This window comes from Rhea pennata, chromosome 5 (genome assembly GCF_028389875.1).
Source record: "Rhea pennata isolate bPtePen1 chromosome 5, bPtePen1.pri, whole genome shotgun sequence".
NCBI lineage: Eukaryota > Metazoa > Chordata > Aves > Rheiformes > Rheidae > Rhea > Rhea pennata.
The window spans coordinates 35,286,193-35,308,291 of record NC_084667.1 but is presented as its reverse complement, the minus strand read 5'-3'; the positions used below and the strand labels follow the sequence as shown (position 1 = coordinate 35,308,291).

The following is a 22,099-nucleotide window of genomic DNA, read 5'->3' as shown; positions in this document are numbered from 1 at the left end:
AATAAGTATGAAGCTGCCAACAAGTTTTTTTCAAGTTCTCTTTTAGTATAACCCAGTCTCTTCAAAATTGAAATGAATCACTTTTCCTTTAGGGCCATCAAACTGTCATCAAGTAGCTAATTTTTTTTTTTGTTTTTTTTTTGTTTTTTTTTTTTTTTTGCTCACTGGTATGTAAGTAATGACGGAAACGTATAAAATTGCCCTTACAAATCCTGAGCTGCCTGGGCTGCGCACTGCTTCTTAATAAATGAATGCTCTTGATTTTGTCCTTCCACTTTGTGCTGTAAAGTTTCCCCGATGTTTGGTGACCACTGGGATTTAAGTTCAATGTCACAGAAATTGAATGATCTTTTTATAGTGCAGTTTTCTGTACTATATTGCTACTACTGATCAGCTTTGATGAAGATTTTTCTTCCAAGTGTTCCATGTCATGTGAACACAGATACTAATGTAAAAGCCCAATTAAAGCGAGAAGAGTAATTTTCAATTTATAACAGTGGCAGCAGTCTTACTAAAAGGAGATTTCTTTAGCGATGTCTCATCGGAAGCCCAGTGAGGCAGTGTTTTATATGCAGAAGCAAAAGACATTTGAATCTACAGTGTGACAAACAAAACTAATTTGGTGTTGGTTTTTTTTTATTTATTTTAAATGTCGGTTACTTCTACCCAGTATCGAGGTTGGGCCAAAGGAGCCCGGCCTGCCACCATGCCACCCTCCCTTGGCTTCGCGGTGGACGTACTTAAACGTGCAACGTCACCCTGTGATGCGTGTGACGTCACGGCTCACGGTGCTACGCAATGGCGAGGGGGCTTCGGGCGGCCGCGCGCTCCCCGCTCCCCCCCGCCCCGGCTTCGGCCCGCGCTTCGTGGTCTGCGCGCAAGAGGGCGGTGACGTCAGAGGAGCAAGGCCCTCCCCGACCCATGACGTGGCGCCCCCCCGGCGGGGTGGAGCCTTGCCGCCGGGCCCGGTCCGCGCTCCCGTGCGAGCAGGAGGCGTGTCCCGCCACGGCCGCCGTAGCATCGATGTGGCCGGGGGAGGGAGCGGTTCCACGTCAGCCATCGGCGGAGCGGGCCGCGCCAGGGCCGGGAGCTGCCGCGGGCCGCGCCGCCTCGCCGCGCCACACCGCGCCGCGCCAGCTGGGTGCGCAGCCCGTGCGGGACAACGCTCGCCGCGTCTCGGGCCCAACGGCCTCGCTGGGCAGGGGTCGCGAGCCGCGCGGCAGCCGTTGGGGGGGAGGGGCGGGCGGCCGTTAGGGCCGTTGCGGTGCCGCGGCCCTTCCCGCTGCTCCGCGGGCCGCGGCCGCCGGCGCGGGGTTGCCTGTGCTGTGTGTCCGTGCGCTGGGTGCGGCCTGCCAGGGAGCTGGGTACGGCTGCCCGGGTGCTTCTCCCCGGGGTTTTCACGGGAGTGGGAAGGGAAAGAATAAAAACTGAACGTTTGGCTTTCACATCGTAGCTGCAGCAAGTGTGCTTGGCTAAGTGTGTCTAGCGAGAACTGCTCAACTGGAAAGTGAGGAGAGAAGCCTGTAAACCTACTTTGGGTTTTTGGGTTTTTTTTTTTTTTTTTTTTTAATGCTCTGTTTTGCAGTTAGTGCAGGAGTAAAACGACGCTTTGTTAGAGCTGCAGTTCGTGAGGTAGATCTTTAACGTCCTGTACAGAGTTCTGGAATCCACAAGTTTCTAACTCTGTTCTGTAAAGCTAAGTGAAAATACATAGCTGAATGCAAAATTCTGCATTCAGGCAGTATTAATAACTAAAATTTCAAATGAATCTCTGCAATTGTGATTCTCCCAGCACCAGAACTGATGTTTCACTTCTGTGGGGGTTCATTTGCTTCTCAAGGATGTGGTAGTGTGAGGGCAAGCCTGTTCTCTTTCTCTTCCTGTATATGTGTTAGAAATTGTGTAGCTTTGAATTTCTGTATACAGGTGTGGGCATTGTCCAGTGTTATTGCTGGGGAAGTGCAGTAGCATCCATCTGCTTTCTTTGTCAGAGGCATTCTTGGTAAGATCAAATTTTGAATGAGGAGACACTGGTTCCAAGGCTTGATGCCTCTTTATAGAGAAGAACTGGTTGTTGTCCTCACTGCCCAGTTTCCCAGCTCTGTATTTTAGGAGTCCCTTCATTGCCAGTTCCCAGAGGCTAAGAGATGGCCCATGTTTTCCTGCTTTAGAGATCTATTTTACTGTGATTTTGGGGGGAGTTTTTGTAGTTGGGATCTTTCTATATGCAAAGATACTTTATCTGCTTTTCTCACAGCTGTAGTTTATTGTTTGTTTGATGGGGTTGATAGAGATGAAGGTGCTAGTTGCAGAGCTTTGAGGCAGGAGCTCTGGCAAGAGGGCAAGAGCTGCTGCTGCTGAAGCAAGAAAATTATTGTTTCTGAAAAACACCAGGATTGATTTATGTAGATATTTGTAGAGAAACAGTGAACTTGAAGGATCTAATCCTTAAAAATTAAAACTTGTAACAGAAAGAAGCTTTTAAAAATAAATGTTTTGTTAGACTTTTTGGGTTTTTTGTAGTAGTAGTGGTAGAATTCGGATACTAGTCTAACTGTTCTTTTCTCATAGCTTGGGAGCAGTGGTGCTTTTTACTCAAATCTGTGAGCTTCTGAGGCACAAAAAAGAGGCCACAGCCAAATTTAGCACAGCTGCTCTGCTCACTGTTTAGGTTGAGGTTCTTCAGCTGGCCATCTGATTAAAAAAAGGGACTTTGAGTCTAGTTAATCAGCTTTTGGAGTTTCTCATCCATTTGTTCAGTCGCCTGACTCCTTGGCCCACTTTTCCCCTCCTCAAAGAGGCAGTGCTTTGAACTGGACTGTTTTTTGTTGCTTATTGTACTGCTTTAAAAGTAAAGTGTGGGTGGTGGATTTACAGGGTTCACATCTCAAGAGTTGCCTCAGCACAAGTAAAGAGGTGATGTGGGGTAGGAACTGGTGTCCCCAGGCAGTAACTTCTTAAACTGTCATACTGGTGAAGGCTTTGTGTCATGGAGCTATGATACTGCTCAAGCTTGTCCAGAGGATTCTGTCAAGTGTTGAAGGTGATGTGCAGTGAAAGTGTAATCTTAAATTGGAAGGCTTAGTGTTTTGATCTGTCAAGAAAATCATGATCAGATATGGGGATGATTTAGTTCACCTGGCTATATTATTATGTAGCAATAATTATATAAAACAAATGTGTATTTTTATATGTATTCTGAGTCATAAGTACTATTGTATTTTAAATTAAAAGTATGTTTTTCTCCATACTTCTGTAGAAAATATAAAGTTGGCTGTGTTATGAAAAGTAATTTTTTTTACCATGCACTTTTATATGATATCGTAGTGAGTGTTAAGTGAGCAAACTCAAACCTGAGCATTTTCAGTTGCTTAGAAATGGAATTATTTTAAAAAAAAAAAAAAAACTCAAAGTGCATTATAAAGGGAAGTTACAAACAAGGATGATAAAGATTAAAGTTAATTGTTCATCTTGTTATCTGAACTGTAAGCCCCACAGCGCCTTTAATGGACTGTAATCCTCTGATTCTTTTTCTCCATACAAATATTTACTTTCATCCTATTAGTGACTAGAGGAGCAGTCGAGAAGAGTTGAGCTTACCTAATGATTTTTTAGCAGGTAACACAGCGATCCTGCTTTTCTCTCTCTCATGTTCTCCCTTCTCCTGTCCTTAGTTTCTGTTCTGTTGGATCTCATGCTCTTCTTCAAAACTTCCTTTATGGGCTGATTTGTCTTGTTAAATGAGAAGAAAGCTCTTCCCTTTTTTCATTGTAGTGTCCTTCAGGTTGGTTTTGCAGATTAAATCAAAGGCTGGGTTTGCACTCTGGTGCCCTGGAGGGCCACAAGTGTGCAAGGAAAACAGTGGGAACATATGGCCAGGATCAGAGGGGTGAGTAGAAGAGGGAAAGGTTGCTGTATCCATTCAGTGGCAGTCAGGTGCCCATGCACTTCAGACATCTCTTATTGTACCGAAGTATTGGAAAGATTTCTTTTGATTTATTTTGTTTTGCCCATTACTTTTGGAAATTTCATATTCTTCTTTGTTTTATATTAACAGGAACATTTAGTGTAATAAAACATTGAGAAGGCTTTTGAATGTAATTTTTTTGGAGAAACCCAGCGATTCCTTGAAATCATAAAATGGCAAAATGTTTTTGTGCTGCTTGTTAATAAAATCTGTTAACTTTGGGGTGATTTTGTTTGCTTGTTTTTAGATTGTGGTACATTTGTGTCAAAATAACTCTTCTCTTGAGAAAACATTTGTAACCAAGAACAATGACTGCTGCAGAGAACGTGTGTTACACGTTAATCAACGTTCCAATGGATTCAGAGCCACCTTCTGAAATCAGCTTAAAAAATGACCTAGGCAAGTAATGAACTATGTCTTACCAGAATTACACTATTTTTTCCCCATTATACCTCTCCTAGAATACTGTTTATATTTTGTAAGCTCTAGCAAGTCAATTTGATTTTTATTTTGTTGACTTCTGAAATGTATGAATTTCTCTCTTTGCTGTGCTTTGAGAAACACATTGTGATGTTTATCTACTTAATGCTAGTTTTTTTTTTCTCCTTGGTCTGTGCAAAAATTTGAAATCTGTTTCTGTCTTTCTGTTTGAAATATGCTCAGGTAGATCTATGTAATGCAGTGATACAAATCTTTTCATCACTTGTTGTTCAGTGGAATACTGTATCTTGTTTGCAGAAGTGCCAGTGTTGTTGTTTAGTATGTCTCTAACATCACAATGTGTCATAGCATCTGGTATAAAATGCTGCTTAGTGGCAAAATATGTTGCTGCTCGAATATGTTCAAATATGTTGATCTGCAATTAAATCTGGACTCCAGGCTTATTCTTTAGTATCTCCTGCTACCCCTTTATTTTTTCAGAGCTAAGGGGATGAATTCTACCGATACGGCGTATTGCACTCCTGAGGGTGTTTGTATCTTCTTTCATCCAAGATTAATATTCTGTTAGATTTAAAAACTCTTATCTTTCTGATTTCCTAGTTACTCTGACTTGTATTCACTGAATTGAATTTTTTCATCCTTTCTAGAAAAAGGAGATGTCAAGTTGAAGACAGAAGCTTTGAAGAAAGTAATCATTATGATTCTCAATGGTGAAAAACTACCTGGACTTCTTATGACCATTATACGTTTTGTACTGCCTCTCCAAGATCATACCATCAAAAAACTGCTTCTGGTCTTTTGGGAGATAGTTCCAAAGACCACTCTGGATGGCAGGCTTTTGCAAGAAATGATCCTTGTATGCGATGCATATAGAAAGGTAACCTGATGTTTATTGCTTATGGTCACATGCTGGGTCTTTATATAAAGTATATCATTTTACATTAATTTTAAATATATATCTATAAATGGTATATGCCCTGTGTTTGCTTCCTGACCACTTCGTCTCAATGTTTCTGAGCTGTAAAACTTTTAAATAACTAAAAAACCTGCTACCAAGGAATTTTTGTGCTCATTTTCTATTATTACTAAAGACAGATTTAGTACTCTTAGTTTCCAAGTTAGTAAACCTCAAAGATGAAGGGTGATTGCTGTTCACAGGATCTTGGGATAAGTCTTGGGTCATAAAAAGAAACACGTTACTTTTGGAATAACTTCATTGTAGTCTATTTGTGACATTGCTTCACAAAGATGATAAGGTTCCACAAGTTCTGTGGGAATTGATGTGAAGCAGCTGTTCATTGTATTCACTAGAGGTTAGTATCGATTGTGCAGGAATGCCTGCAGCATGAGCTTCCACAGCTTGAGTCAGCAGAGAAAACATACACAATGCAACACCCTCTCCCACTCCCCAATTTTGTAAAGTTTAGTATACAGAAATACTTTTTTCCCCTTCTTTTTAAAGATTGTGACACAACAATGTTTTAAGAAGGTATTTCATGAGAAGACAGAGAGGTGTCCTTGTTGATAGTTGGGATTTGTATCATGGAAAGAATTGGTGTGGGAAAAGGCTAGCAAGTATGTTCAGCTGAACTTAACTAGGTTACAGAGACTGGCATTTCAGATATGCTTCCTGTTTGTTTTAGGATCTTCAGCACCCAAATGAATTTATCCGAGGCTCTACTCTTCGTTTTCTTTGTAAGCTGAAAGAAGCAGAATTGTTGGAGCCTTTGATGCCAGCCATTCGTGCATGTTTAGAACATCGTCACAGCTACGTGCGCAGAAATGCAGTTCTTGCAATTTACACTATTTATAGGTAAATGCCAGAAAGTATTTACATTACAGCTTTGGTGGCAGAAAAGCAAGGCTAACTTTGACCTAGGTAGTTTTGGAGGTCTCATAAATGTCTAACAAGGACAGCAATATAAGCTGCTGTGAATTGGGGGTGGGAAGGGGAAGAAGAAGAGGAAGGGAAGGGAGGACTTTTTTTTTGCCCCTCCTCCTCCTCCATTTCCCTCCCCTTCTCTATCTGATGGACTACTTTAGAAAAGCGAAAGGTATTGCTGTTGTTTTTTGAAGTATGACTTAGGTCTTCATGCTGCAGGTTAATTTGTATGGGAAAATACCTTTCTTAATGATATAAACGTTAAAAGCGGTGATTGTTCACTACTATAAATACAGAAGAATCTTTTCAGAAATATGGATATGTTGTTTATTTGAAGTGAGACATTCTTCATGTAATAGTTTACTCAGTTATGTTGAAGCATTATTGTAGTTGTTTACCTAACTAAACAGGGTTAATGTTACCATTAAACCTAAACCACTGGTGGAATAATAGTGTAGATGTCATGATAGCAAACAGTTTTTTTTTTTAGCTCCTTGTATCTGTTCGCAGTTTCAAATAACTGCACAAAAGCTACATCTCATGATCTATTGTATGCTCTTCGCATTTTTTTTTAAACGCTTGTTTGGAAGATATGCAAGTAAGCCTTAGGCTCTGCCCTTTGATAATTGTCCTTTTAATTATGTTTGGGTTTTTTTTTGTTAGAAATTTTGAACATCTTATACCTGATGCTCCTGAATTGATCCATGATTTCTTGGTAAACGAGAAGGATGCAAGCTGCAAGAGAAATGCGTTTATGATGCTAATTCATGCAGATCAGGTAAGGATACTTGTCCTTTAACTGATTTGTTTTAAATACTTGGAAACCTACTTGTTGGCAACCTAAGGTAATACTAAGTAAACACAGTTTAACTAATTGTCTATTAAAACTATGAACAAAAAAAAAAATAAATTTCAAGTAAGAATCAGAGTAGTACTGATATTTGAAGTTGAAAAAGATCTTGGAGTGGAAGCTCTTAAAACCTACTGCAGTGCATAGTGGCATCAGCACACCTGTGGTGTATTTGGTAACTGAGTATGTTAACATAGGTCTTCAGTACTGTCTTTTTTTAAAATAGTTCAGTTGCTGTGTTTGGAAAAGACACACATTGGTGCTGAAAACTAGGTAATTTTGCCAAATGAGCACTGCTTTGTAAGTTTTGTAGTCACATGAGAAAAAAAAATGTGTTTATTGTTTGGGATTATTTGTTATACAGGCAATTGTCTTTTGTGTCTGGTTTGCATTAGGTTCATGATTTGTATTTTTCTTATGTCTCTCTGTCTTTTCCTCTGTCCATTTAAAAAAAAGGATTATTTTGCTCTTAAGATCTGCCATTTTACTTTGATGTATTATTGTGTAGGTTGTTTTAAATTGCAAGTTGAGGAGTTGAATATGCTCTGGTTTGCGTTTTGATTCAAAAAAATGAATATTTTAAAATACAGCTGAGTGAGAAAAGTCATCTAAATAATTTAGAATAACTTATTTTTATTTGTATAGGATCGAGCTTTGGATTATTTGAGTACCTGCATTGACCAAGTCCAGACATTTGGTGACATATTACAGTTGGTTATTGTTGAACTAATTTATAAGGTAAAAGGAAAACATTATGGCATATTTAGAATAAATGTGCTTTTTAACTTATATTAGGCTGCCCTTTAGAAGGGATAGGACACCACTGGAAAAGGAATTTTAGCTAGCGCTTGACCCATGTTGGGGATGTGCCGTTGCTCTAGTAGAACTGAGTATAACTTGTCTTTTACTAAACCGCTTATGTGTGCAGAGCAATATGTCTCATCTGATTTGCCATGTCATGAACTGCATATTATCAAACTGTTTTTCTTTGTTTATCTGTGCAGGACATCTGTTAAAAAAGCTAGTTGAGAATACATATGCTCTTCCTTTTGAATAGAAGTTTTGAGACCTTCAAGCATTGCACAGAATGAATACTTTTTTAGTAGTTTTTGTAAATTGCTTTTTGCTACTGTGAATGACACTTCTTATCCCCCAAAGTTTGTCACCATTTGCTTTATTTTCTTCTGGTAGTAAGGTGGTTAAACAGTTACACTATGTGGTTGCTATTTTTTTCTGTATGGAAACTTTTGTTTGTTTGTTTTAACTTAGGTCTGTCATGCAAATCCATCAGAGAGAGCTCGGTTTATTCGATGCATTTACAATTTATTGCAGTCATCAAGTCCTGCAGTAAAATATGAAGCTGCAGGAACGCTAGTTACACTCTCCAGTGCACCAACAGCAATCAAGGTATATGACAAATGTTTTTAGATGTTTTGATGGTATTTACTGCACTGGAATACTGTATGCCGTGCATTGAGACTTTGAAAGACTAAAGACATTTGTAATATGAGATGTTTGACACACTACATGTGAATCACTGTTTTGTAATATCTCTTATCTATATTGGTCAACAAAAACAATGAGTATATTTTGCAGGCCTGTGCCTAGTGGACTTCGTATTATTTAGTAGTGAGCAAGTCTGAACACTGCAAACTGTCATAATAGCTAATGACAGCCTGCATTCTTCCTGGCATACTTAGCCAAGCAGACCAATGCTGAAGATACAGAAATTGGATGACTTACGTTACTTATAAATGTGATCCTTTTTAGACCAGAATGAAAATATAAAGCAGAGAAAGTTTACATTTGGATTACTATTTGACCCTTGTGTGCCTACGTTTATGTTTATACAGCTGTTTATTTGAGACTACATAGAGATTTTAAACTTATTTAAAAAAAAGAAACTTCAAAAATAGACTATACCATTTAGATTGACATCAAAAGTATTATAAATAGATCAGAAGGAGAATTAATTCTTACGTTCTTGCTTTAATGTAGTTGTATTTGTTGAATGGGAATGTTGCATCTAGAGTCTATCATTAAAACCGTATCTGGATACGCTAACGCTGGCTACTGCTTTGAATTAGTTTTTGTGTCTACTTATGTACTTAGCTCACCCAAAGCACCCCAGAAAATTGTAATTTCCCTTGAACTGGATATCAGGTATGTGTATTGTAAGCAGATACTGTTGTGAACTTTTCTGTGCCTTTTTTGTCATAAACTGGTGGAGTCACGTTTACAATTGACCAGAAAGCTTTAAAGACAGTTTTTCTGGTTCATTTCTCTTCCCAGTTCTTGAGTAGTTACTTTACATTGTTATTAAAGCATCTTTTCTGAATTTCTCTCGGTAATCACCATTTTCTTTGTTATTTAAAATATTATTCATTTATTTTATTTTAGGCAGCTGCCCAATGCTACATAGATTTAATTATTAAAGAGAGTGATAATAATGTGAAACTGATTGTTTTGGATCGATTGATTGAACTAAAGGAGCATCCCTCCCATGAACGAGTATTACAAGTATGTTATCTCTCTATTTTCCTGCAAGCTTATTGAAAGCTATCTTTCCAAAAAAAAAAACCCTCTGCTTTCAGATGTTGTTGTCTAGGGAAAATACACTTCTGAAGTTTAAACCTTCTGTTGGTAGGTTGTTAAAAACAGCTGGATGGTATTTTACATTTAGACTTGTTACTTTTATTTTCCTGCATAAGCACTAACAATGTCAAATACTGTCTTGATTGCAAGATTTAATAGTATAGCTTACACAACAGACTTTATGTAAATATTATAATGTATTTAATGAGCAGAGTAAAAACTTTTAATACGTATTTAGGTTATCTTGCTTGTTATCTATCAGTAGCTTATGTATTAAGCATTCAGAAAGTCACTTAAAGCAACAAAGTAGTTAGTATTTCATTATTTTTTCAGGATCTGGTTATGGACATCCTCAGAGTGCTGAGTACCCCAGATCTAGAAGTGCGCAAAAAAACCCTTCAACTAGCTCTGGATCTTGTCTCTTCAAGAAATGTGGAGGAGGTGAAATATGTATTACTTATGTTTCATTACATTTCTAGTCTTTGGAAAAATATATGGCTTGTTTCAATTTTATTTGATCTTTTCTATAGCTGGTGATTGTTCTGAAGAAAGAAGTGATTAAAACTAATAACGTGACAGAACATGAAGACACGGACAAATACAGACAGCTGCTTGTTCGTACATTGCATTCCTGTAGTGTTCGATTTCCAGATATGGCTGCAAATGTTATTCCAGTGGTATGCAAATATTTTAATTAAATTTTCATTAAGTATGTTTTAGCTGTACTAGAATCCTTGCTAACCTCCACCACAAAAGAATAGCTGAAGCTATGTTTCTAGCAGTGAGTTTATACTATATTATGCTAATTTTAATGCCCTGAAGAAGTGTAGGACTTTTGATGTTGTAGTTATTCATCATCCATGACTTCTACTTTTAAATATTCTTAAAGAACATGAGCTGAAAAGTACCTCTACCTAAAAGCACAATAATATTTGTTTAAAAAAGTGTTGGGATTTTGGTAATTGGTTGGAATATACAAGACTTTTTTTCATAATTTATTTGATTTTAGCTTTGATTAATAAGATTTGTACATTTTTTTTCTGAATGTAGAAAGAAAATATTACTATATGAATGTAATATTATTTTGAGACTAAATTTAAATTAGGTAAGTCTGTTCTCTTATTCTTTCCTGTTCTTCTTGTCTGTGTTCATCTATTGGATACTGTAACTTCTGTGAAGCATGTGATCTCTTGCAAATTATGTGACTGGGTTGCTGATTGTGCTCATGTTCACTCTCTTGTGCTAGCTGATGGAGTTTCTTAGTGATAATAACGAAGCAGCAGCTGCTGATGTTTTGGAATTTGTGCGTGAAGCAATCCAGCGGTTTGATAACCTCAGACCTCTTATTGTTGAGAAGATGCTTGAAGTCTTTCACGCTATTAAATCTGTCAAGTAAGTCCAAAATATGATCTTAGTCCGAAATTGAAGCACTATATTGAAGGTATATGGTCGTTACATGTATTATAGCTCTTCCAAAATCCCTGCTACCAAGCCACACAAAAGAATAACTGAAGCTGAGATATCCTAGGGGATGGATGATTTCTAGGTGTACAGCCTTCCCTATTTATACAAAACATATATTGGGGGCTTATTGCACTGAATGAAGAAAATTGACTCAAATTTCATTTTTATGATACAGTTGTTAATTTTGTTTCCGTTTGCTGGAGAGCATAGCTGTTGATGAAGGCAAACCTAAAAGTGATATATTTGTTAAAATGAAGTTATGAAAGGATTATTGCATTTGCAGCAGGAATTTGCATTTGAAGGAACCTGGAAATGCTTACTGTGCATTTGTCAGCAAACCCAGTCTTAACATAAATAATCTGCAAAGCATCTTTAGTATCTTTTAGCACACTAGAAACTTGATTTTCTGATGCATTTACATAGATTCAGCCTAAGGAGAACTATTCTGTATTAAGATAGCACTTCACTGTTTTTCCAATACATGGCATGCTCTGAATCCCAGCTTCATCATGCTCTTGTTAAGTGGCAAAAAACGAACGGTGGTATTTTCCTTAATCTTCATTTATTTTGTTGTTCATTGTCCTACAAGATGGAAAAGTTGATCTGTCTTAGTTGATTGGAAAAGTTGTATTTGGCCTTATCCTGTTAAAATAGTTACTTCTAATGCTTGTAATAGATTTGATTTTTATGAATATCAAGATCAGCAGAGGAATAAATTCATAGCAGAGAATATAACTTATTTGATAAACTTCTTCATCAGTTTAGTAAGACCAAAAGGATGAATGTGTTTGATCAAACTTGCTACATTTTACTTAATATACTGCAAGCAGAATATTTTTTCTATTCTGTCACTTGTATCCTTTTGAATTTATTGAGGCTGGCATTTACCACCTGACTGTAAATAATTTCCTTTCATGCTAGTGTCAGTGCATCATGAAAACATTACTAAGTTACTCTTCTTATCTTAGGATTTATCGAGGAGCTTTATGGATCCTTGGAGAATATTGCAGTACAAAGGAAGATATACAAAGTGTAATGACAGAAGTTCGCAGATCGCTAGGAGAGGTGTGTTTGTTTTATTTGTTAGACTATTTTTTTGTCGTTTTACTTAATATATGCAATGTGTTATATAAGAAAAAGACTAAAAATCAGATGAAAGGCAATTTTGAGCACTTGCGAAGGTAATTCTGTGTGCAAGAATTCTAAAGCAAAAATTAAATAGAGTTTTGCATTCAAGTGGAATGTCTGTAGTCAGCATATACTCAGAATAAGTGGTAGCTGATTACTGCATATTTAGGAGAAGAGATGAGAAATTTCTTATTTCAGAAAATTATGGCAGATTTAAGATACAATTTAACTGATTATATCCAATATATCCATCCTTCACAAATGAGAGTGCTTTAAGTCTGGGAAGTTCTGAGAGGTATCTAAGACATTTTGTACAATGCTGTGATTGAACTTTTTTCATGGGAAGAAGGCTTCTGTATATACTTCGACATCTGCATATCTCCTTATATTCTCTCAAATTGTTGCACTGTAATTGACCTTACAATACAGACAGTTTTTATGAAAACCTCTGCAGAACAAAAATGTTTTTTTTTTAATTACAATAATTGTTTCTTGTTGGTCTTAGATTCCGATAGTAGAATCTGAAATCAAGAAAGAAGCTGGTGAGCTAAAACCTGAAGAAGAGGTGACTGTGGGTCCAGCCCAAAAATTGGTGACAGAAATGGGCACTTATGCAACACAGAGTGCTCTCAGTAGTTCCCGACCTGCAAAAAAGGAAGAAGACAGGTATATAAGATTTCATATTAGACCAGCAGTGATTCAATTAATTTTAAAAGTGGTATTCTCTCTCATACAGTGTTTAGTGGTTGAGACAGCCTCCTGTTTTTAAGGTATTATCTGAAGTGGATAATATCTGATGAGAAGTTGCATAATTGCTTGGAAGTTGTAATCAACACTTATTATATGTCAAAAAAGATGTTATGATATCGTAAATTCCAACTGATTCTTTGTTCTTTGTGCATCGAATCTATTTACATTTTTAATTGTATATGGAAATATTGCCATTAGATAAGAGTTTTTTCCTTAATATTGCTTTGCATTGTTTAATATCTGCTGTATTTTACTTCATTAGTAGCTAAAACAATTATTATGTTTTCTTAATGACTGCAAGTGAGTTACTTTGGATTAATCATTATCATGTCAAAGTTGCAAAGAAGTATTACGAGTAGAAATTATCCCTTAAACTTTTCACTTGACTTTCTATTCTATGTGGAGTTGGCTGTGTGACTTATAAATACCTTTATATGTGGAAAAATTACTTCTGGAGTAAAAGACCTTCTTCTGAGACCTTTCAAGCTTGTTTTGTTTGTACAATATTGGGTGCTAAGATATGAATATAATATATATGTTAAAAAGTATCATAACAAGTCTCATAATGATCAACTTCCTTTGCAGACCTCCATTAAGAGGATTTCTTCTTGATGGAGATTTCTTTGTTGCAGCTTCTCTTGCCACAACTTTAACTAAGATTGCTTTACGATATGTGTCACTAGTTCAGGAAAAGAAGAAACAAAATGTAAGTCATTGACTGTATTTTCCCTGTAGTTACAAAGAAGAGCTAGCTGTTGCTGTTGAGTATGTGAATTGTTAAGTATGCGTTTTGGGGGGTTGGTTTGTCTTTAAACAGGTTTGAGGTAGATTAAGTTCAAAATTAAGTGCCAGTTACATAATTGGGTAGTAACGATGTTTGGGTTGCAAAATGAGCTACTGTTCTCCAGCCACTGTTTCTAGACAATGTCTGAATCATGCTGCTTGTTTTCTGCACAAGTACGAACAAAAAGATACCTTTTTTTTGGATATTTTATGAATCTGATGAATTTTCATCTTCTTTTGAAATAAATCAGAAACAAATATTTCTGTAAAATCTATGTAAAATGTAATAACCTCTTTCCATTCTCTTTGCTTTTTCTCCCCTTTTCTCAGTCCTTTATTGCTGAAGCTATGTTGCTGATGGCCACTATTCTCCATTTGGGAAAATCCTCTCTTCCCAAGAAGCCAATCACAGATGATGATGTGGATCGTATTTCTTTGTGTCTGAAAGTTTTGTCAGAGTGTTCTCCACTCATGAATGATATTTTCAACAAGGAATGCAGACAGTCCCTCTCTCATATGCTGTCAGCCAAGCTAGAAGAGGAAAAACTTTCCCAAAAGGTGAGATGTGATAAGTTTGTAATCATAGATACCTGGATTTTATTTTAAACTGATGTTCACATACAAGCTGGTCACAGAAACTGCATGAATTTCACTATTTGATTGTAAGTCAGTAAGTCATTATTTGACTGTGCATTGAGAATAGAATTCATCGTGAGTTCTTGAATATTTCCTTGTCTGTCTTTTAGAAAGAATCAGAGAAGAGGAATGTGACAGTTCAGCCAGATGATCCCATTTCCTTCATGCAACTTACTGCTAAAAATGAAATGAACTCAAAAGAAGACCAGTTTCAGCTGAGCCTTCTTGCAGCAATGGGACACACACAGAGGAAGGAGGCTGCTGATCCTCTGGCATCCAAACTTAATAAGGTAATATAGAAGTTGGAAATCAGTTGATGCTTATGCACTACTGGAGGTGCAGGCTGGAACTGATGAACCTGATTATGCTGATTGATTGGAAAGGCACATGTGTTTGACTGAGATAAGGAGGAGAAAGGGAAAAGCCCTTCTTCTTGTTCACGTGAGAGGGAAAGAAAAAGAAGGCTCTGGAATGCAGAGAAGAAATAAGATTGTTTGGTGGTTGAGGAGCTCAGTAAGGCTCACTATAAGGAGAGAAGGGAGGTTGTAGGTGGTTAAGAATCACTTTTTGTGGCTGCCATACACTACTGCCAAGTGCTGTGGTTTTGTTTTTCCGTTGTTTGACTTCAGTTCAGTGTTTTCAACATGTTTATGAGGAAAAATATCTTCAATTCTTTTCTTTGACAGGTTACTCAGCTGACAGGTTTCTCAGACCCTGTCTATGCAGAAGCATATGTACACGTCAATCAGTATGACATTGTATTGGATGTGCTTGTAGTAAACCAGACCAGTGACACTCTGCAGAACTGCACACTAGAACTTGCCACACTAGGTAAGGAGTATAGGTGGAAACAAAGCAACTTTTAGGCAGCTGTGAGATCCTGGGTGTTGGCACTGAGCTGGAAGACTTTTAATTACTCAAAACTTTCTGCTAGCTGGTTGACATTTTTAAAGGATATTTTCAAAAGCCTTTGAAGATATTTTTGGCACTAACAGTACTATCATGTTACAATAATCAGATTTTGAACTTCTTGCTTTTTCAGTAGAAAAATAGCATACTAGTCTATTTTCTGTTCTCCTCTTTCTCAAATACAGACAATTTTCTCTGGTATACTTATTCCCTGCTGTGCTGTTACTGTAGAGAAAGAGGACAAATTCTAGATCAGTATGAAGGAAATCTCAGCCAGTGGAAAGCCATCTGCTCTAGGTGGTTCCTGCACTCAACCTGAAGTACTAAATATTGCATTTACTCAGCTGAAACCATTCCTTCTGCCAACAGCTGTAGGAGGAGCATGTTTGAACAACACTGAGGCTTCGTTAACTTCCTTTAGGGGCAGGATTGGAGCAGATAGTATAAGAACACTAACCGGTTTCCTATTAGTTATCTTATTGTTTGTCAGGCAAGTGTAGAAGAGTATTTACAACAATACTAGGAGAACACGTTGTGTATATTTTTAATTGGTGTAACCGTGACTGAGAGATGTAAACTTCCTCCTCATGGTGAACAGAATGAGTATATTACTTTAGTTTCTGTGTGCATCTGTCCTTTCAGCAGTTCAGTAAGGCAGAATTGTATAGTTTATAACTAATACCTTATAAAAACTGTGACTTACTGAATCACTTGTGTGTGTATATCTGAAGCATTCGTGCTGTATTGTCAAAGTGCACAGCCTAAATACTCTCATAGAACTAAGGTATCTGATTATTTCCTTGTAGCAATTACACTTAAAATCGTGATACTTTGACCTGTCTGTAAATAGCTTAGTGCATATAATACTGAACATTGAACTCTGCATTTTTGAGGCATTTGGCAATGGGATTAGACATTACAGTGTTATTAGTGTTTGGAACACAACAGGTAGAACTAACCATTTCCTGCTTGTTAAAAATTTGTACTAGACTCAATCCAAAGCACATTTAAGACAGTATTTTCATTTCTTTTCTGTGGATTTTGAATAAGCACACTGATATTCTAATTAATTTTTTTTAAGTTAAATTTATTTTGTTTTTCAGCTAGCAAATTTTAAAGAAAGAAAATAAAGCAACCCAATACCTTTAGCGGTTTAGTGCACTTGATAGACATTACAATTAAATGACAGGAAAATTAAGGATAGTGACCCAAAAGCTAAAGCCATTGTGCACTAGTAACTTCAATTTCTTCGAACAGGTGACTTGAAACTTGTGGAAAAACCATCTCCACTGACACTTGCTCCACATGATTTTGCAAACATTAAAGCTAATGTCAAGGTTGCTTCAACAGAAAATGGAATCATTTTTGGTAATATTGGTAAGTAAAGAGTTTTATGTGCAATATTAACATTAATGGGTAGCATTTCTTAGATGCTTAATAAGCTCAGAAATAAATACCTAAAGCACTTCATGCTAGAAAAGGAAATTAAATGGTCTGTAATATATTATTATTTTTGTAATGATTTTATTTTAAAAATCACTTTAAGTAAAAGTCATGATAGAACATGTTATCTTTAGAATGATTATCAGCCTGATGTTTGATCGAACTGATATTTGATCAAAGCCTCTGACTTTAAAACACAAGCTAAGCAGCCTTGCCTGCTATCTTAACTCAAAAGCTCTACCACACTGGTAGTGCTCTAGAAGGGAATAGAGACCAAACAGAAGACCTGAGCTGAACAAATGTTGACTGTTGTTAACTGGCAAATGGTAATTGAGTACTTTTGTTTATTGCAAACTCATGTTTTTAAGCATTAGGTTGTTTGTGTTTTATATTGCAGTGTATGATGTCTCTGGAGCAGCCAGCGATAGAAACTGTGTTGTTCTCAGTGATATTCACATTGACATTATGGATTACATCCAGCCAGCGTCATGCACGGATGCAGAGTTCCGACAGATGTGGGCAGAATTTGAGTGGGAAAACAAAGTTAGTTTTCTGTTTGTGTTATTTTGAGGTTCTTTTGGATGAGGTGTAATTCTGTTTTTTTTAATCTACATCAACACATAACAGCATCTTTTCTTTTATAAGCATCTTTCTATAAGCATCATTCACATGCTTATGTAACACAAGTGATTGTATTGTGTTTAAGATTAGACAATTTAGCTGTATCTGTGTCTGCACATTGTCTGTGCAGAAGTAAGTAGCATCATCTTCTAAATATAGATAGTGGCTTTAGTATTTGAAAGAATCCATAAAGTCTATAAAATGCCTTGGCTATTGATCGCTAACTCATTCTTACTGACATCTTCTCTGTCTCACAGGCTTAGAGAAGCAATATTTTGCACTTTTTAAATAAAAGTAGTATGTATGTTGAGCCTCTTGTCTAGAGGTGATCCAGATTGCTCAGTGGTTGCTGTGTACTTCAGCTCAAAGGATAGATAATAATATGTGTAAGTTCTTGCTGAGACTGAAGAATTATACTGCTTGGCCTCTCCATTTCAAAATAGAAGTGATGTGCTGCACTTCAGAATTTTCTGTGGATTCCAAGCAGAATAACTTTAATTTTAAAATGCAACTGTGTGCACTTATGGATGTTACATAAAAAAACACGTAAATGTCAGGTACACTTAAGGTTAGAGGATGCCCAAGCTGTTAATAACAAATGACTTAATAAAAGGGTTATTTGGAGGGGGAATGTTCTCATACAACAGAGCAACATAATTAAAGAACAGAATAGCAATGATTAAAAAAAAAAAGAAAGAAAACGCAGTTGTTTTACAGAAACTGTACCCTTGTTTGCTGTATGTATTTACATGTATAACCTGGGATGAATTTAAGCCTTCTAAAGGGAACTTGTGAACACTAGTTTTTATCCTACAGTGTATGGATCCTTAGCAATTCATAAACTCTCCCAGAAAGGTGTTAAAGAGCAATTAAATTAAGACCCACAGTCTTCAGAATAAGAAAACCAGGGCAGCCAAGAGATAACAGCAAAAGATAAAAAACCAAAAATACTACTTTTATGTGCTACACCCTGGCCCATGCAGCCCTTCTCAGCTGCAGTAACATGATTTTGAAGCTACTCTATCCGATTTAAATAGCTCTGGGCCAACTTGCTGAGTCCTCCTAAATAAATAAATAAATAAAGTTATGACTCTCCTACTTTTTCCAGGGCAGAGAAGGAGCTTTAGGCACTTTGGCCCATCGAAGTTTCATAGGACTTCGAAGTAAAATTACGGTTTCCTTCCCCCCCAATATTTTAATTACGGTTTTATTTCGGATAGATACAGTATTCTTTGTTATCCTTAGCTATGGGAGGTAACTACTGTAGTTTCGTGAAACAACTTCCCTTTACTTGAAGGAGACTGTTCTTCGGTGAAGGATGAAGTCATTCCTAGCATCAGTCATTGAGAATAAGCTTTTGGAGTAGCTATCGCTTTTGTTCAGGCAATGTATAAACTTAAACTGTATTCATATGAGAAACACACTACTTGAAAGAGAAGATGTACATGTTCAGCAGAGTATCATGTTCACTTAATACATTTTAGGAGATGTGGTAGTAAAAAGGAATTCCCACCCCTTTTAACTAGTGGATTACAGGAGGTGAAGACTTCATATGCTGCAACCACATAGGATATGCAAGCAACTTTCCAAATGTGATGTTTTCCAAGAGAAATGTGGTGATAATCTCTTTTTGGAGCCCTGAAGCAGAGGGTGATTTCAGATATGTCTGATGTGCTATTTAAAGTAATACCAATTTTTCCCCTTTTTGAAGGTTACAGTGAACACAAATATCATTGATCTAAATGAATACTTACAGCATATACTGAAGTCAACCAATATGAAATGCCTGACTCCAGAGAAGGTGAGCTATTTGCTTAAGGGCTTTTAGAGACCCTTTTTAGTTTGTAAGTTTTATTGTTTTAACATTTTTTATGGAAGTTATTAGAGCTGTTTGTTTACATTATGAAACTATATATATTTCAAAGTTTTGAAATGAGTGCTCTGAAAAGAATGAAGAAATTAATGTTATCAAAATTCTATGCCTTTTTCCTTATGTTCATATTTTTTTGTAGCTGGATAAAAAATAGTTAATGCTTTTTTTAGTTTGTAGTAGATGTACTGTAATATGTATTTGATAGGACCGTGTGTTTTTACACAATTTTTTTCAGTATCTCAAAGTTTCTTTTCTGTCAAAGTTTATCTTTACTTGCTGTTTAGCCTTTTTGCTGTAAAGCAATATGTATATAATATGTACATTAATATATAAGATAATAGCTATTAGTTACTATATGTATAGTAGTTACTTGCTATTTAGCTTCTTTAATCTTTTTGATATCCATACCCATTACTCTTGTTTCAATGACTAATACAGATTACATCTCTTCCGATATTAATTTTAAAAATTTAGAATTAATTCAGAAAAATGTCACCACTATTTCCCACTGTGTGATTTGCTCATCTTCCAAAATGCTGTATATGAAGGCAGAGGTTTAAATATTAAACACGAATATCTGCTTGGCTATACCTATGATGAATCAAATGTGTTTAGAGGATTTTGATCATCCTAAAGAGTTTGAATGTCCCTTCTATAGGCACTTTCTGGTTACTGTGGCTTTATGGCTGCCAATCTATATGCACGTTCCATATTTGGAGAAGATGCACTTGCCAATGTCAGCATTGAAAAGCCAATTCATCTTGGACCAGATGCTCCTGTCACTGGCCACATACGAATCCGTGCAAAGAGTCAGGTAACTGTGCTTTCTATTGAAAGCTTTATTTTTTATCATTGTTTTTTTAGAAAACGTACAGCGAACTAAACTTAGTTCCTAATATTAGGTAAATGTAAAATTTTTGGTGGTGATGACCATAGTTTTTAAACTAAGGCTGAAGTTCCTATCTCGTTTACATTTTGTGTATTTCGTTAAGGAAGAATGGCTTTCTAGTTACATGTATTCATACTCAAAAACCATGTGATAGATCTCTTCTGCCGGTCTATTTTATTAAAATAGACCTTTGGGCCAAAATTTCCTTATTTTATCCATGGCACTGCAAATAAGATTTTACATTTGATTTGCTTTTGAATAAAGGCTAGATGCCCCCTAGGGTTCTATGATCTGTTTCTTAATGAATTAAACATTTAAAAAATATAATTAAATAGAATTATTTTCTAAAATTACTCCAGTAGAACTTCTTTGAATTTTAGAACTTACACTTTTGGACTAAAAAAATACATATTTGGAACTCTGTTTAATGAAAGAGGTAATGTACCAATAAAAGTATCTTAAATGGCATACAGTAAAGGGTTCCCTCAGAGTTTTAGGATCAAATAAATTCAGTTTGTGATGTCATTGATTATGTTTACAGTGACTTTTTTATAACATTGCCTTAATTAAATATTCTGGCCTAAATATGCCAGCTCTAAATATATCAGTCTCATCTTGAGATCGTTCTGCTATTGATGAGGTAGATTTGTTCAGTTTCTTTTGAGATCTCTTCCATTTCTATTCAATGTTAATATGATTTTGTGATGCAATTACTTTTTGTAGCCTTTTTGTATCAACTGTTTGTATCAGCACTAAGTCTCTCAACTCTTTCAGTATTTGGATTGACAGCTGTAGCTTATTTAGTAGCAGCATGCTTTGAATTGATGAAGGATCCAATGGCTGAAAATTCTTTACTCTTCTGCCTATAGTATTGATATCAGAGCTTTAGTAATGGCAGGCTCATTTAAGTTTCATTGATTCAATATTAATAATAATATCTAGATCTTGCCTTTACCTAATGTTAAAAGGATTTGACCTGTAATTTTTATAAATACATGAACCGCTAGAAATACTTTAATTTCCATGCCTCTAGCTTTATAGATTTCTTGATGATATATATGATACAGTGATTATAAAGTGTCAACATCATGAATGCCTTCTTTCTTTTCCTTACAGGGGATGGCTCTGAGTCTTGGAGATAAAATCAATCTGTCTCAGAAGAAAACAAGTTTATAAATTTTACATAATGTCTTGTTGGGTCTTTTACAATTTAACTTTAGGTATGTGGCTTTTGGGATCCAGAACATCTTATATTCTCCATGTTCTGTAACTGTAGAAGCCAAGCTTTTGAGCTGAATGCATTCCAGCAGATAATTTATAGGTTCTCCATGATTGATACAGAGCAAAACTTTAAATCTCCATTTTTTTTCTTTGTGTCCTGGAATTTGTCATCTTTGTCTCTCATATATACTGATGCTCACAGTACAATAAACAAATCTATGCCAGTGCAGTTTTGTTTTTAAATTAAAAATTCTGTATTATTTGGTTACTACTGAACATCTGGCAGGGTTATTTTGACACTCCAAGGGGTGAGAATATTTAATTGCTTGAAGTGTTTACAAGAATGGCTAGTCCTGAACTGTGTGAATTTGTGACCATGACTCTTAAAATACTCGTGTATCTAGGAGAAATGAGAGACCTAAATCAAAGGCTGCATCTTCTAGATAGTTGGTTTAATAATGTAATCCCTTAGCACAGACAAAGCAGTAATGTTAAAATTGTATAGTTTAGCATGTAAAGGGAGGCTGTCAACATTCAGCTCTTTCTAGCAAGTAGTAAAATCTTAAACTTTGTTAGATTCTGAAATACTTTCAGAATAGCATTATTGTCATGAGTAACACACAACATTCTTGATGTTTTTATTTTTT

At 36.2% G+C, this 22,099-nt stretch overlaps 1 protein-coding gene across 1 annotated transcript; it reads left to right on the top strand.

Moving 5' to 3' along the window:
• The first annotated feature begins 1,061 nt into the window (after positions 1 to 1,061).
• Positions 1,062 to 21,681, top strand: COPB1 (COPI coat complex subunit beta 1). Its single transcript, XM_062576948.1, has 22 exons — positions 1,062 to 1,141; positions 4,215 to 4,366; positions 5,056 to 5,285; positions 6,052 to 6,221; positions 6,954 to 7,068; positions 7,786 to 7,878; positions 8,410 to 8,547; positions 9,541 to 9,660; positions 10,069 to 10,176; positions 10,266 to 10,412; positions 10,982 to 11,127; positions 12,168 to 12,264; positions 12,833 to 12,993; positions 13,663 to 13,783; positions 14,191 to 14,418; positions 14,607 to 14,786; positions 15,183 to 15,327; positions 16,663 to 16,782; positions 17,246 to 17,391; positions 19,181 to 19,270; positions 20,001 to 20,156; positions 21,348 to 21,681. Exons 2-22 carry the CDS (start codon positions 4,276 to 4,278, stop codon positions 21,405 to 21,407), a joined length of 2,862 nt encoding a protein of 953 aa, XP_062432932.1. The 5' UTR covers positions 1,062 to 1,141; positions 4,215 to 4,275; the 3' UTR covers positions 21,408 to 21,681.
• Positions 21,682 to 22,099: the final 418 nt, after the last annotated feature.

What these genes read in the sequence shown, in the direction of transcription:
- COPB1 (XM_062576948.1), top strand. Translation starts at nt 4,276, where the DNA reads ATGACTGCTGCAGAGAACGTGTGTTACACGTTAATCAACGTTCCAATG. An exon ending in TGCTAATTCATGCAGATCAG is followed by an intron (nt 7,069 to 7,785) that starts GTAAGGATACTT and finishes TTATTTGTATAG; the next exon opens with GATCGAGCTTTGGATTATTT. An exon ending in AGGAAAAACTTTCCCAAAAG is followed by an intron (nt 14,419 to 14,606) that starts GTGAGATGTGAT and finishes TCTGTCTTTTAG; the next exon opens with AAAGAATCAGAGAAGAGGAA.